Source organism: Onychostoma macrolepis, chromosome 03, assembly GCF_012432095.1.
Source record: "Onychostoma macrolepis isolate SWU-2019 chromosome 03, ASM1243209v1, whole genome shotgun sequence".
In the NCBI taxonomy this organism is placed as follows: Eukaryota; Metazoa; Chordata; class Actinopteri; order Cypriniformes; family Cyprinidae; genus Onychostoma; species Onychostoma macrolepis.
Window position 1 is genome coordinate 10850544 of NC_081157.1, and position 17465 is coordinate 10868008.

The following is a 17465-nucleotide window of genomic DNA, read 5'->3' on the forward strand; positions in this document are numbered from 1 at the left end:
AATAATGAATTTAGACCTATTGCCTTCTGTTGTGATGAAGTGTATGGAAAAGCTCATTGTGAGCCATGGAAATATGTGCACAGTTAGACCCCTATCAGTTCGCATATAAACGTCATAGAGGCACTAATGATGCTATCAACAGTTTAGTGCACCTAGTGACTAAACATCTTGAGAATCCTAGGGCATATGCTAGACTGTTGTTTGTATATTTTAGCTCAGCCTTTAATACCTTGCAGCCTCATATTCTTCTGAAAACAATGCAGCGGATGAATGTCAGTCCCTTTATTGTTAAGTGGTTCCACTCATTTCTGACAAATCGTAGCCAGCAGGTTAGGGTGATCAGGACGTTGTCTGAATCTACTATTATCAGCACTGGCGCCCCACAGGGGTGTGTCAGTTCTCCAATCCTGTTCACATTATATACTAATGAATGTACATGCAGTACTGTTAACCCTCTGGGGTCGACAAACGCGTATACGCGTTTTGAGGCAGATTTTCCTGATAAGGCCGAAATGAGCTTGAATTACTCTGCCATTTTTGATCGTACAGATAAGAGCAATACACCATTCGAATCTGTAAGCGGTCTACTTTTATTTGTATACACTCATAATAACAACTAAACTTTGTGCTTCTGAAGAATAAAGAAAACAAACAGGGTGTGCTCTCTGTCTCTCCATCTCCGCGAACTGTTTTTAGAAACGCGTCACTAAAATGAACTGTAACTCAGCAAATACTTCACACAGAGACATGAGAAATATATCTATAGAAAGCTTGAAGTGTCTACTTTGAAATGAAGCAAGTCTTATCGAAAACAAACATTCCGTGATGAAGTAATCCGTATGAAACCAACACGATGTTCAGTCTGTCCCGTCTGACTCATTATCTCTAATGTGACCGCGCGGCTCGCGCTGTTCATATGTAAATAGCCACGTGGTAAGTGCGCGCGTGCAAACGCCCAACAAACAAAGAGGAGGTCCTTCATCGCGGCTTCTGTTCGTTTCTGGATGAAGACGCGCTGAGTAAAAGCAGGATTTCCCTCGAAAGAAGAACACGATTTCATCCAGCAGAGGAGATGAGTAAGTAATGTTTCTTTTTTGCGTTAGTTAACGTTTTATTGTGACATAAACTTGAACAGATTTACTAACAGTTAGTTGCATTTTCCCAAACGACAACATGATGAATGCTACGCATCTAAGAATGTTTAGACCATGTTTATTATTAATACTCTGTTCACAAATAGATTTTAATAGCGTGCTAAACAATAATAATTAGTTTCTCAGATATAAAATATCATTTTTTATAGTACAAAGTACATCCTTTTATTGTACAAAGCACGTTTGAGTCTGTGGCTACAGAATCACTGGGTGGAGCAGTCTGACGCCAGGCCCAGTTCTGGTTGTCCATATGACTTGATTCCCTTCGGGCGATCCCATATGTGTATTCTTCCACGGTAAGGTTTCCCTCTCCGTAAACCCGTGTCTTCTCTTTGACAGACCATTCTGTCAGTCTCTGCTGGCAGTTGTTTCATCCCTACTCTCAGGTAGGACCTGCCTCAGAGACCCATTCCATATTTAGTACTGCCCCATATCTGTCAGCACACAGACGAGAAGACACAGAGGTAAGTGCACAAACAGTATATTTATTTGGCTGAGTCGGGGGGGAGAAGAGCCAGGCTGAGGAACAAGGTGGGTGAACTGAGTGAAGAGGTTACGTGAGGCAGGTTTGTGAGCAGAATCCTGTCCTGTGTTCCTCTCAGGAGAACTGTAGAAATCCAGGAAACAGAGGAGCGGTGGAGCACTGGCACTGTCGAATCCGGGGAACGATCGCTAGACACACTGGCTAGTAAGTAAGGCAGAAGAGAGTCAGGTTAGTACATCATGAATGTTCAATACCAGACAGTGCCAGTGCAGGAGGAGTGCCTTCATATAGTGCTCGGGCTGAGTGGTGACAGGTGGTGGTGGTTAGTACTCTGGTGATTGTGATCTGATGTGCGTGATTGGTGGTGACTGAGACTCTCTGACAATATCATTGTCTCCACGTGATATATCCCTACGGGTAGGATGTGGCCTCCGTAGCTCCCTTCTGTTAAGAAATTTCTGTGGTGAAAGGAACAGCGGCTTGGTTATCACCAGCAGCGATATACTCTCCTTTGGTCCCTGCGGGTACCAAGGTCAGCGAATTTGCGCTGGGGCGGTGGGAAGGTTACGACCTTTGCGTAGCATTTGGTGTTTCTGAAGCATTTGGTGTTTCTGTTTCTGAAAATGTCTCAAAATAAATACTCAAAAGTGATGTTTTATTAACAAATTTCGGGAGGAGCACGCGCAGATAATTAACGCAGCCACTTCATCATCAGCAATCACACCATCTATCCAATCAGCTCGAGAGAGAACCCCTATAAATAACCAAAGCAGTCTTACCTCCATCAGTTACCTCCATCCCTCCACCACCCCGACTCCTCACCTTCAGCCTGTTCCTACCCCAGCACGGGGGGGAACGCTCTGGGTCCGGGCCAAATGCAGAGCTCGGACTCCTCTCCCCGTACAGGGGGAGTACCCTGGGCTCGGGGGTAAGTACCGAGCTCAGAGCCCTCTTCCTGGACAGCACGCCAAATACACATAACCTTTACTCAGTTTATTATATGTAAGTGTGAACTCGTGAATTATAATTATTGCAGTTAACGAATGCAGTTAATAATAAAATTAATATTATATAAAATGCTATAAACCTCTCAGATCTAATAGTGTAATCAGACAAAGCAAGGCAAGAACTTTGTAGCAGAAATACTTGAAGACAGATCAGAAACACCAGTTTTTATAGTCTGAATACTGACCTCAGTCAGTGTGAAACTCAAATATCTGTATGTGATATACAGTATAAATAAATCAGGTATCTGACTCACAGTCTCTGTTTCCATCTGACCAGCATTAATGGTTGTGCATTTGCGGCCCTGCGGCTCTATTTTCTTGACTGATTCAGGATCTGTGCGTCTCTGAAGCTCAATCTGAACGATTAAACACACCAATTCTTCTCACAAATCTCCAGGACTCTTGCTCTTCTTACGTTTCCTGGTTCCTGAGGAAGAGGAAGATGATTTAATCCAGGAGAAAAACACCTTTCACACACACAAGACGAAACACTATAGAAAGCTGAAAGCTGAGTTTGTCTTTGGCCAATTGTGAAGTCATAAAATCATCTTTATTTCTAAAAAGCACTTTATACAAGACAGATTATTTCAAAGCTGCTTCACACAATATTAATAAACATTAAATCAATGATGCAAACTTCATCAAATATGAAATTCTTCATCAAATCCAAATTCTGTTGTAAAGCAGCTTTAAAAAATATTAATTCAGTTCAGTTTTGTTCTGAAAATTTGTCAATTATGTGACACATTTAGTGTCTTTAGAAATGAAGAATGCTTGTCAAACACAACAGGATTAGTTATTGTTGTAAATGCAATTGGTGCATTCTGCTCTCAACGCATATGGAGGCGGAGTTATCTTCAATCGGCCAATCGGAGCACAGCATTCTGCAGCACAATCAGGTTCATCTGAACAGATAACAGCAGAAACTCATCTCTCGTATGTCATGAATTCAACCAGTTCTGGCGGTTTGTGTGATTTTTATGTTCTAGAATGTTTCCTGTTAAACAATTTAAAAAAAAAAGAAAGAAAGAAGCTAAAGCAAGGAGATCATTTGTATCTCCCAACTGAATACACATGAATCAGCGAATGATAAGCAGAGACTGAAACAGGTTTGTCAGATCAGACGTTCATCATGTCTCCAGGTTTCTGATTCACTGGCCTTCAAACACTCCACACTTTCATTCACTTTTCATTGACTCTCTGAGGCGGCAGCAATCAGGATTCACAAAACCCAGAGATTATAAATACAGTCTAGATATGAAGTGATGCACAGAGAGAGTTCAGTTCACTCAGTTTATTTAAATCTGGAGTAGAAAATGGCTAACAACTCCAACCAAGACTGACTGGACATGGAGAGAATTAATTTTTTATTAAATCTACAGGTAGAAAAATACGCGCAATACTTGGAAAAATGAATTTAAGTGAATTTAAATGATTGTGTTTAAGACTTCATGTGATGTTACAGTTAGGGTTAATATAATTTATGTATGGATGCATAGGTGACCAAATGATTCTTTTGAATTCTGTTGTTTATGTATGTTTTTTTTTTCAAAAAGAACCCTAAACCTATCTTTCCACCTAATTTTTAAAAGCCATTTACAGCTTCAGCCAATTTTATTTTATCTGCACAAAATCAGTCTGTTCTGCTTCTTGATGTTGCAACTGGTGTTTGTTTTCATATGTGACCCCGGAGCACAAAACCAGTCATAAGGGTCAATTTGAGATTATTCAATTTATACATTATCTGAAAGCTGAATAAATAAGCTTTCCATTGATGTATGGTTTGTTAGTGTAACCGGTCCTACTCGCCCCACTCCGAGTGGGATTCGAACCGCAGTCTCAGGTGTGGGAGGCGGGCACTCTAACAAGGAGGCTAAAGATTGCAGCCTCTAGCATCAATTGCTAGTGCGCCTCTTGAGAATAGGGGAGTGAGGTTTACGCGCACAGCTACTGGCCTACGACAGTTACATTAGGATTGGAGAATATTTGGCCGAGATGCAACTATTTGAAAATCTGGAATCTGAGGATGTAAAAAAAAATTAAATATTGAGAAAATCGCCTTTAAAATTGTCCAAATGAAGTTCTTAGCAATGCATATTACTAATCAAAAATGAAGTTTTTATATATTTACGGTAGGAAATTTACAAAATATCTTCATGGAACATGATCTTTAATTAATATCCTAATGATTTTTGGCATAAGGCAAGGCAAGGCAAATTTATATAGCACATTTCATACACAGTGGTAATTCAAAGTGCTTTACATAGAAGGAAGTGAAATAGTCATTAAAAAATAATCACAACTATAAAAACAAGGAATTAAAAAAATAGTAAAAACAAGAAAATTATTAATTAAAAATTGATTTAAAATGAATTTAAAACAGCTAAGAATAGAAAATGATTATACAAAATACAGTGCAATTAGTTTGGATGTAGCACAGTGCTCATTCAACAAATGCACAGCTAAACAGATGAGTTTTGAGTCTGGATTTAAATGTTGCTAATGTTTTAGCACATCTGATCTCTTCTGAAAGCTGGTTCCAACTGTGGGCGGCATAATAGCTAAAAGCGGACTCCCCTTGTTTTGTGTGAACCCTTGGTATTTCTAACTGACGTGATCCTAATGATCTGAGTGGTCTGTTAGGTTTATATTCAGTGAGCATATCTGCAATGTATTTAGGACCTAGGCCATTGAGTGATTTATAAACGAGTAAAAGTACTTTAAAATCAATCCTAAATGTAAATGGAAGCCAGTGTAAGGACCTGAGGACTGGTGTGATATGCTCAGATTTTCTGGTTCTAGTCAGAATCCTGACAGCAGCGTTCTGGATGAGCTGCAGCTGTCTAATGGTCTTCTTTGGATGGCCAGTGAGGAGACCATTACAATAATCCACCCTGCTGGTGATAAAGGCATGAACAAGTTTCTCCAAGTCTTGACTGGACACAAAATATCTAATTCTTGCAATGTTTTTAAGATGATAGTATGCTGATTTAGTTCTTTGACGTGACTACTAAAACTAAGGTCTGTCTCCAGAATCACCCCAGATTTTTGACTTGATTTTTAGTTGTTTGACCCCTAGAGTCAAGGTATGCATTCACCTTGAGAACTTCATCTTTGATCCAAGTGCAATAACTTCAGTTTTCTCCTCGTTTAAGTGAAGAAAGTTCTGGCACATCCAACTGTTAATTTCATCAATGTATTGGCAGAGGGAGTCAATGGGGCTGTAGTCATTTGGAGATAAGGCTAGGTAAATCTGGGTATCATCAGCATAGCTGTGATAGGCAATTTGGTTCTTTCTCGTTATTTGACTTAGTGGAAGCATATACAGGCTAAACTAGAGCGGTGCAAGGATTGAGCCTTGTGGGACTCCGCATGTCATGGACGTCCACGTTATGATCGTTACGTTACATCCATGTTATGATCGACAGTGTCAAACAGAGATCAATATGTCAAAGAAAATACAGAAGTGATCAGATAGTGCTGCATCCTTAATAACAATGGATGAAATCTTTAGACCTCTACTGATGAGTAAATCTAGAGTGTCCACGATTGTGTTGTGGGTCCATGCACATGCTGAATCGGGTCAAAAGTGTTTAAAAGAGTTATATTTTCTTTTGTAGTTTTGATTTCTGCATTATCTATGTGAATATTAAAATCCCCTGCAATAGCAAAACAGTCAAACTCTGAGGAAATCATTGATAACAGTTCTGTGAACTCTTCAACAAAGTCTGGAATGCCACTGTCATCGCAGTATAACAAAACTGTGGCTGTAGATTTGCATGAACTTGAGCCAGGTGTGTAGTATCTCCATATCATTGATCAGTTTACTCGCTTTAGTGCAGACAGCATTCTGATCACAAAGAGATCATCAGAAATAGTGAAACATTTTCTCCATGACTGGATAAGTGTACATGGCCCACCCCAGAAACTGTTCAGCAACAATGGGGGAGAATTTCAACATAGAAATAAAAACAACAGCTCCATATAGTCCATGGAGCAATGGACTTCTGGAGCGACACAATCAAACACTCACTGAAATCATAATGAAAGTGAAAACTAGTAATGGTTGTGATTGGCATACTGCGATGGACTGGGCTCCTATGGCAAAGAATACTATGCAAAGTGTCCACTGCTAGAGTCCTCATCAGCTGGTGTTTGGCCAGAATCCCAATTTACCATCTATGCTGATTGATAAACCTCCAGCTCTAGAGGGTACCTCTAAGAGTCAGTGGATAGCAAGACACATCTCTGCTTTACATGCATCAAGAAAGGCTTTTATAGAAGCAGAGTGCTCTGAGAGAATTCGCAGAACGTTACGGAAGCAGCTACGTCACACTGATGAGAAATATGAAATGGGTGATAAAGTGTACTACAAGAGAGTGGATTGTCCAGAGTGGAAAGGGCCAGGAACGGTCATTGGTCAGGATGGCGCAATGGTATTTGTGAGACATGGAGGGACTTGCATTAGGGTACATCGTCTCAGACTGAGAAAAGTGAATACAGAAAGCGAGGATCAACATGCCACAAAGAATGATGTAGAAAATGACAGACAATGAACAAGGACAGGAGTTTGCTGAAAGTAACAGACAGTTGACAGAAGAAACAGAGACTGAGGTGCAGCAAGAGATGAGGCAAATGGAGGACACAAGGGGGCAGAATAAAGCAGAACAGCACACAAGTAACAATACAGAGACACCTAGTGGTACTAAGCTGGAAACTGTTGTCAGCTTATAAAAAGGACAAATTGTAAAATACAGTGGGGCAAAAAAGTATTTAGTCAGCCACCAATTGTGCAAGTTCTCCCACTTAAAAAGATGAGAGAGGCCTGTAATTTTCATCATAGGTATACCTCAACTATGAGAGACAAAATGAGAAAAAAAATCCAGAAAATCACATTGTAGGATTTTTAAAGAATTCATTGGTAAATTTCTCGGTAAAATAAGTATTTGGTCACCTACAAACAAGCAAGATTTCTGGCTCTCACAGACCTGTAACTTCTTCTTTAAGAGGCTCCTCTGTCCTCCACTCGTTACCTGTATTAATGGCATCTGTTTGAACTTGTTATCAGTATAAAAGACACCTGTCCACAACCTCAAACAGTCCAACTCCAAACTCCACCATGGCCAAGACCAAAGAGCTGTCAAAGGACACCAGAAACAAAATTGTAGACCTGCACCAGGCTGGGAAGACTGAATCTGCAATAGATAAGCAGCTTGGTGAGAAGAAATCAACTGTGGGAGCAATTATTAGAAAATGGAAGACATACAAGACCACTGATAATCTCCCTCGATCTGGGGCTCCACGCAAGATCTCAACCCGTGGGGTCAAAATGATCACAAGAACTGTGAGCAAAAATCCCAGAACCACACGGGGGGACCTAGTGAATGACCTGCAGAGAGCTGGGACCAAAGTAACAAAGGCCTCAAATCCTGCAGTGCCAGACGTGTCCCCCTGCTTAAGCCAGTACATGTCCGGGCCCGTCTGAAGTTTTCTAGAGAGCATTTGGATGATCCAGAAGAGGATTGGGAGAATGTCATATGGTCAGATGAAACCAAAATAGAACTTTTTGGTAAAAACTCAACTTGTCATGTTTGGAGGAGAAAGAATGCTGAGTTGCATCCAAAGAACACCATACCTACTGTGAAGCATGGGGGTGGAAACATCATGCTTTGGGGCTGTTTTTCTGCAAAGGGACCAGGACGACTGATCCGTGTAAACGAAAGAATGAATGGGGCCATGTATCGTGAGATTTTCAGTGAAAACCTTCCATCAGCAAGGGCATTGAAGATGAAACGTAGCTGGGTCTTTCAGCATGACAATGATCCCAAACACACCCGCCCAGGCAACGAAGGAGTGGCTTCGTAAGAAGCATTTCAAGGTCCTGGAGTGGCCTAGACAGTCTCCAGATCTCAACCCCATCGAAAATCTTTGGAGGAGTGTTGCCCAGCGTGTTGCCCAGCGACAGCCCCAAAACATTACTGCTCTAGAGGAGATCTGCATGGAGGAATGGGCCAAAATACCAGCAACATTGTGTGAAGACTTACAGAAAACGTTTGACCTCTGTCATTGCCAACATAGGGTATATAACAAAGTATTGAGATGAAATTTTGTTATTGACCAAATACTTATTTTCCACCATAATTTGCAAATAAATTCTTTAAAAATCCTACAATGTGATTTTCTGGATTTTTTTTCTCATTTTGTCTCTCATAGTTGAGGTATACCTATGATGAAAATCACAGGCCTCTCTCATCTTTTTAAGTGGGAGAACTTGCACAATTGGTGGCTGACTAAATACTTTTTTGCTCCACTGTATATATATATAGGTGCATCTCAATAAATTAGAATGTCGTGGAAAAGTTCATTTATTTTAGTAATCAATGCACACAGACTGAAGTAGTTTAAGTCTTTGGTTCTTTTAATTATGATGATTTTGGCTCACATTTAACAAAAACCCACCAATTCACTATCTCAACAAATTAGAATATAGTGACATGCCAATCAGCTAATCAACTGGGAAGGGTGGAGAAGCTCATAGCCCAAGTTGCTTGAAGTCCAGTGTTAAGTTTGATTTGGGGTGCAATGTCATCTGCTGGTGTTGGTCCATTGTGTTTTTTGAAAACCAAAGTCACTGCACCCGTTTACCAAGAAAGCACTTTGAGCACTTCATGCTTCCTTCTGCTGACCAGCTTTTTGAAGATGCTGATTTCATTTTCCAGCAGGATTTGGCACCTGCCCACACTGCCAAAAGCACCAAAAGTTGGTTAAATGACCATGGTGTTGGTGTGCTTGACTGGCCAGCAAACTCACCAGACCTGAACCCCATAGAGAATCTAAGGGGTATTGTCAAGAGGAAAATGAGAAACAAGAGACCAAAAAATGCAGATAAGCTGAAGGCCACTGTCAAAGAAACCTGGGCTTCCATACCACCTCAGGAGTGCCACAAACAGGTAAATCCTAGTATTTTAAATTTGCGATTAATCATGATTAAACACAGTCCATGACTGTGATTAACGCGATTAAGTTTTTTAATCGATTGACAGCACTAATATATACATATATGTATATACACTGAACAAAATTATAAACGCAACAGTTCTGTTTTTGCCCCAATTTTTCATGAGCTGAACTCAAAGATCTAAGACTTTTTCTATGTACACAAAAGGCCTATTTCTCTCAAATATTGTTTACAAATCTGTCTAAATCTGTGTTAGTGAGCACTTTTCATTTGCCGAGATAATACATCCACCTCACAGGTGTGGCATATCAAGATGCTGATTAGACAGCATGATTATTGCACAGGTGTGCCTGTGAAGAGCCTATGAAGAGATGCTGTGTAAGAAATTACAAAATCCTAATTAAACTGAAGTTCATCCAAATAAATAAATTAATTAAATTAATTTAAAATTCTGACAGAACAGAGTATAGACCTTCAAATAATACTGCCCCAGGCCCTGTAACACCATACTGCTGCAGCTCCTCTAGGGAATTAGCTCATCACACTGACTTACAAGAACAGCATCCGTTTACAGGAAACACCTGTTTAATTTATAATGGGCATGTTTGATCGTGCTAAATGAGAGGGAGGGAAAAATACATGAGGGAATTAGCTCTATCACACTGACTTACAAGAACAGCCTCCGTTTACATGAAACACTGTTTCATTTACAATGGGCATGTTTGATCGATCTAAATGAGAGGGAGGGGAAAATGTATCTATTTTAGACTGATATACAGTATATATATACAGCATGCACATCCTCTCCTCATCAGTGAGCAGCACATCACGGTCAGAAAACTTGTCAGAGATTAACAGAAAATTATAACCAAATCATCATCAAGTAAGTTCTCTTATTCATGCTTATGAAAGTGCTTAAAAGTGACTTCTTGTGTATCTATTCTAGATTTTCATAAAACTAAAGCTGTCTTTATTATCATCGCATGCTTAAAATATAATTGTGAATTACAACATATTGATTGTTAATGAATGTATTTCTACTGATTATATTAATTAATAGTGATACTCATTTTATAATTTTATATTAACTTTTATTGCAAAATTTAGAGGTAAAAATAATAATAAATATAATCACTTTGTGAAATAGTGTTCAAGCCCATGTATCTTAAACACTTTAAAGGACATTTGACTGTTTATGGCTGATATTAAAGATAGTCACCTTTCTTAATATTTAGAAAAATGGATAGGCATTTATATAAATGAAACCTCTCAAAATACAATAATGACAATTCAGTTTGATTAAAAATGCCATTTTACAAAACTAAACCAGAATTTACATTCATTAATTCAAAGTGGCAGTTTTGATGTTCATCATATATTGCACTGTGTTGCTGTGCTAATATTATGTGATACTCATTAGAAAATAAAGAAATGTTTCACAGGTTTATGTTCTAATTAGGTTTGTATCAAATATTAGTTGTCCTGCTGTTTGTTCAACTTGATGAATACTGTAAATAAATAGGGAATGGCACTTTACATCATGGAGTAAAAGGATGATATCCAAGATTTTAAAAAGGAGAAATCTTTTCAAATTCGCATTTAAAGCTAATATGTCAAATTCTTAAAACAAAATTCTTATCATTCATGTTGGTTTTTAAGTTTAATATTCATTTTCAGAAAAAAAAAAAAAAAGTGGTGGATTCAAATAAAAAGTACTAAATTGCTTTCGGTGCATCTTGAATACAATCGTGTACACAACTTAATCATTATTTTCAGAACAAAAGTCAGTAAGGAAAGATATAATATATACTGTATACAGTATATAGAATTTAAAATTTTAAGTGCAGCTGGTTTATTGATGAAGGGGTTTATCAGCGACTTGCATTCTATACTGAAACACTGATTTACAGAACACTTGTGTTCTACACTATACTTAAAACAAGGTACGTTTATTTTAATCTTTGTTTCACAGTGACTGAATTCAGGATTGTTCTGGTGGGTAAAACTGGATCAGGAAAGAGTTCATCAGGAAACACTATACTGGGCAGAGATGCGTTTGAAGTGGCTCAATTTCCTGTGTCTTTAACAGAAAAATGTAGTGTGGGTCAAGTAGACAGAATCTCATTGATCGACACTCCTGGACTCTTTCACACGTCCATGACTGAAAAACACGTCAAAGCTGAGACTGAGAAGAGTCTGAAGATGTCTGCTCCCGGTCCCCATGTGTTTCTGATGGTGATCAAACTCGGGAGATTCACCGATGAGGAGAAGAAAACAGTGAAATGGATTCAGGAGAACTTTGGAGAAGATGCTAAGAGATTCACCATTCTGTTGTTCACTGGAGCTGATCAATTAAACAAACCGTTAGATGATTTTCTACTGGAAAACCCAGAGCTGAAGACATTAGTGGATGAATGCGAGGGAAGATATCATGCTTTCAATAATGTGGAGAAGAATCAAGATCAGGGCATTAAACTGCTGGAGAAGATCAACACAATCGTAGAGGAAAATAGAGGAGAATACTACACCATTGAGATGTTCAAGAAGACTCAGAGAAAGATATTCAAGAGAGAAACACAGATAATACTACTTGCTGTTGTTGCTGTAACAACATGTTTTGCTTATGGATTATATCAAACAAGAGCATTTTGGTGTGCCTTGCATTTACATTCGTATTTCAAAAGCATTTACTGTGTGCGAAAAATGGAAAAATGAAATGAAATTACGAGTAAATGAAAATAAAAGTAACTATAATAATGTCACAATCTCACACGGGGGAGCACGGGAACCAGGAACGAGGAGACGAGGAATTAGCAACACGGGAGTTTAATAAACACAATAGGGAAACAGATCACAGGCAGGGTTGACACTCAGGTTGACACTCACGTTGACGTTCAAAGACCGACAAACACTAACTGAAAGGACTGGGGTTTTAAAGACAGGACAATCAAGGAACTAAAGGAGACACACCTGGAATCAAATTAACCAATCAAGGGGAGACAGAAACTAGGTCACAGGGCACACATGGGGAGCAAAACACACACAAGACAGTCCAGGGACGTGACAAATAACATGATAAGAAAGAGCATTATTATTGTGTAGAAAACACAGTCAGACACTGTGCTGCTGTAACGCAGTACTCCGCACATTCCTCTAGAAAGACGGGCAGCTTTTCCATGTTTGGCAGAGACTCAGGTTTGTGATGTATGTTATATTTTGTGTTAAAACATTCTCAGAATTTGTTTGTCCATTATTAGAGAAAGTGCAGCTCTATCTGAGTTTAGTTTTGATCACATTGGCTACATTTACATGCAACCAAATGATCAGTTTGTAATCAGATTGAAGGGGGAAGATGTTTTCTCTGTTTTGGAGGGATGATCATTTTTAAATCATACCCTATTTATTGCATCAAAATTTATTAATACTTTACTATATTGAAGGCTGGATAATTTTATCAGTTGTTTATTATTCATGCAACAATACATAACTACAATAACTTTGTCTAGTACTCTTATCAATGTTTATAGCATGATTTGTGAAAATTTAACTATACTGAATGACGTAGCTTTCTTCATGGCTAGTTTTTGCTTATTTCATTTCATTCTGTACCCTACTTGTTCTACAGATCTGTGTGTACTAGCGTTAAATGCTACTGTTTTTGACAGCATTGATAACGTTTCTGACAGATAATATCATGATCATTTTTGCGCTTCCCTTACCGAATGTGCTATCCTGTCAGCAATAACCTGTCCATGGGCTTTTTTATTGCTGTCAGTTTAAGTGCCGGCGATGCACTGTAGATATTGCTACTAAAACAAACAAAAAGCTAAAAATAAACTGAAATTATTTCCAGTCTTTTGCAAATAAGATAAGATAAAGATATCTCTGATTCTAAACTACAACTTCCGACTTTATCAACTTTCTAAAGTGTTAAATTAAGTGGAAAAGACAAGTCTAAAAACACTTATAATAACTGGATCTGGCACAGAGGCTGTGCACGTGCCCTCACACACAACTCTCTGAAGACTCGTTCACTCTGCTAGCGTCTCGCAGCGATCATTTTCACACCGGGGACGCTAAATATTCTTGCAAACTGTCTAAACTGAATTATACATGTCATGCTATTATTATACATGAATTATACATGACATTCATACGAGGAGTTTAACAGCAATTAGTCATTCAGAGAACAAATTATTTATTTTTGAACATGAAAAAATTTACCGAGGTCCGGACATCGGTGGCCTCATAGCTGGCTACGGGCCTGCCTCCCACCACTCCTTGATTCAGATTCTCATCCACACATGACTGGTTTTGGGCTCGGGGAGGGGCATTTTTACTGCGTGATAAATATGAGCAGCATGGGCACAGTGGTTTATATATATTTATCCAGAAATGGATAAATATTAATTCTGCTGTTAAAAACAAATAAAGAAACAGTGTAGGAGAGTGGTTATTATGTGCAAACAGTGAGAAACTCTATATTTGCGCATTGTGTGCATGTAAAAAAAAATCTATTCCGATTTGAAGCTTGTGACATATAAACGCACACATCAACCCAATCACTTTATTTAGTAATCATGTAAACACTACATTGAGATTCATCAATCGGAATGAATTCAGTCCGACTGAACCAAAAATTGTGCATGTAAACACAGCCAGTGTGGACACAACCTCTCTTCCTGTGGATGCCATGTTTTCCTGTGTTTGCCTGTTTCTGTAATCAGGTTGTGCCAATAAAGTAATGATATGCTGTGGTTTTGTCCACTGTAGGTAGTAAACGGTGGCTCTCCTATTTAAGGAAAATGCAGCAGAAACAGCTTTTCAAATCTTCATTGCACAGTTGCATAGTTCAATAAAATAGTAAACATTCAATTAATTTGGAAAGTTGTCTGTCAAATGCCAATGTCAGCAATTAATTTAAATTTAAATAAATTGTTAAAAATATGATTTTTTTTTAAATTCCAGAACAAATGAATAAATATCCATTGTATTTTATTTTAGCATTATTTTGTATGCGTTTTTCATTTTTAGAATGATTTTTGGGTCACTCAACAATAGTAGGTGTCATCTTTTAGAGAAATAGTGCAACAGAAAATATCTTTATAAGCAGACATGGAGATCCAGAATAGTTTTTTTTAATTATTAGGATATACTTATCCTTCTTTCTAAATCATTAAAAAAAAAAAAAACATTTGATTTACTCTTGGGGGGAAAAAAACATCAAGTTTTTATCCTTTAATTAACAAAATGTGTTTTCTTATGATAGAGAAGAGAAACCATATCGGAAGAGCAGCATGGAACAATATCCTCCAAGTAAGTATTGAGCAATCCATCCTTCCATCTATTCATCCATCAGTACATCCATATCAACGTCTCTCTGTTTGTTTTATTTACAGAGCCAGAAGTGAACATGATGCTGTTGGGAATGACTGGATCAGGAAAGAGTGCATCAGGAAACACCATCATAGGTGGACATAAAAAACCATTCAAAGAAGATTTTTCTCCTTCATCTGTGACCAAAGTCTGTACAACAGAAATTGCAGAGGTAAACGGACAAACGATCACTGTGATCGACACTGTAGGACTCTCTGATACAGATGTGGAGATTACAGATGCTCAAACTGAAATAGAGAAGAAATTACAGCGTACAAATCTTGATGCGTTTCTGCTGGTGATCAAACTGGTTGAGCCTTTCACAAACGAGAAAAGAAAAGCAGTGAAATGGATCCAGGAGAATTTTGGAGCAAACGTCTTAAAACACACAATAGTGCTCTTTACTCATGGAGATGCATTAAGAGAGCAAATAGAGATATATGTGAGTAGATCTCAGTCACTGCGGTCAGTAGTTGAGCAGTCTTCAGGAGGTTATCATGTGTTTAATAACACAGATGAAGATCAATCTCAGGTCACTGAGCTTCTGAAAAAGAGTGAGTCACTGAGGATGAAGAATAAATACAGCAGATACACTGAGCAGGACTATGCAGAGGCTCAGAAAGCCCTTCTACGCAAAAAATGTGCTACAGGAGCTGCAGTAGGAGGAGGAGTAGGAGCAGTAGTAGGTGGAGGAGCAGCAGCAGGAACAGCAGCAGCAGGAGGAGCAGCAGTAGCAGCTGAGATTGGAGTCGCAGCACTAATAGGAGCAACAGGAGGTGCAGCTCTGCTAGCAATGGGAGTTGCTACAGGAGTGTATTTTTTGGCAAGAAAATATAAAAAAGATAATCGTGACTGAAAGGCTCTAAGCATCATTACAAATATATATATATATATATATATATAATGGGTAAAACAAACATATTTGAAATAAGCATTCCCTGCCATTGTCACAAATCTCACCTCTGTGATTTCTCGCTCTCTTGAGATTTCCTATAGACCATTTCAAGGAAGTAAACAATAACAAACGTGTCGAAATCTCAAGTACAACACATAATTTTTAAATCCAGTGAAAACAGAACAGTTAATGTATTTACAAAAAATGAAAATAAAGTCTGTAGAATTACCATACATACCGAATCAAGAATTTGAGATGCAAGATTTTCACACGCAACATTAAATGTTTGCCTGAAATATCTTATCCAGACCAGAGTACAGATCTGGCCATTCAAAATGCGTCCAAATAAGAACGTTCTTTTTTAATGACCTAAAATTAACGCTCCCAGAACATTCCCTGCAGGTTATTTTTAGTTGTCATAACCATGTGAACTAATTAAAACTTTGCACATTTTTCTGATTATTCTAATGCTAAAATGTGTTTTATTTTTGCAGAATTTCATGTCTGAAATAAACTTTTAATAAAGTGTAGACATCAGTAGTCAAATCGCATTATAATGATAATATAATTAAAATTTTATAGCTGAAATTAAGCCGAGGTTATGCATAGTCTGCAAAGCATACCATAAACACTGGGTTTGTTTGTATGTTTCTTTACAGCGCTTTTCTTATATGTGCCATATAACTCGGATTAATTAATTTAAAGATTAACGGTCATTTTGTTTTACTTACTGACTAACACTCGTTTGTTGATCTCTTTATTGAATAATTACTTATAATTAATAAACATTCGAGAGTAAATACTGTGATTTCAGAGAGATTTGACAAGTAATTGAAGAGAACATGATATTAACGGAGAAGTTTTTGTTGGTTACGGACCAAAAGAGAGAAGCACATCATCGTTAATTTCAGTGGTAAGAAATGAATGTAATATTAAAGTCAAATAAATGTTATTCATTTGTAATGTCTGTAAAAATAAAATTCACATTTTTAAAACCCAATATTTTGTTGAAATCATTGTAATTTGGTGCTTAAGAAATATAAATAACTGGGGTATCATATGGTACATGGTAGTTTTAATAAAGAAATCTTCCATATTAACAGATAATTCAATCTCATGTAATGCTCCTTATGATGGTTAAATGTGCTCTGATCATCTTTAATGATTAAACAATTTTCTGAAACAAGACATGGTTTGTAGTACTGATTATTGAGGTCCATATCTGTCCATCTTCCATGCCGCTTATACTCTACTCGGGACGGGAGTGCTGGATGATTACTGACAGCAGCGGTATCAGAGTAAAGAGGTTAGGAGAATGTTCTGGGAACCTTCTAGGAACATAAATAGAACATTTCCTTTAGGTTAGGAGAACTTTCTGGGAACCTTCTAGGAACGTAAATAGAATGTTCCCTTTAGGTTAGGGTAACATTCTGGGAAGGTTCCCAGAATGTTCCCCTAACCTAAAGGGAACGTTCTGGGAACCAGACATTTTTAGATGGGAAGGACTTGGAAACCCCATTTATGTTTTCAATATTTGTAATGCATACTTTATTGCGCTTTACACATGCATTGTCGATATGTAGGCTACTAT

General features: G+C 38.0%; 1 protein-coding gene across 3 annotated transcripts; it reads left to right on the forward strand.

Moving 5' to 3' along the window:
* The first annotated feature begins 10333 nt into the window (after positions 1-10333).
* On the forward strand, positions 10334-17255 carry LOC131538062 (GTPase IMAP family member 9-like). Of its 3 annotated transcripts, none has more exons than XR_009270460.1 (3): positions 10334-10486; positions 11576-14919; positions 15003-17255. XR_009270460.1 is itself a non-coding variant. In XM_058771871.1 (3 exons), the coding sequence occupies exons 2-3, from the start codon at positions 14901-14903 to the stop codon at positions 15833-15835; spliced, it is 852 nt and encodes a 283-aa protein (XP_058627854.1). In that variant the 5' UTR covers positions 10334-10486; positions 14873-14900; the 3' UTR covers positions 15836-17255. The 3 variants fall into 3 exon arrangements, 2 of the variants coding, with proteins under 2 accessions (XP_058627854.1, XP_058627855.1); XM_058771871.1 differs by having other exon boundaries at positions 14873-14919; XM_058771872.1 differs by lacking the exon at positions 10334-10486 and having other exon boundaries at positions 12367-12798; positions 14873-14919.
* The last annotated feature ends 210 nt before the right edge of the window (positions 17256-17465 follow it).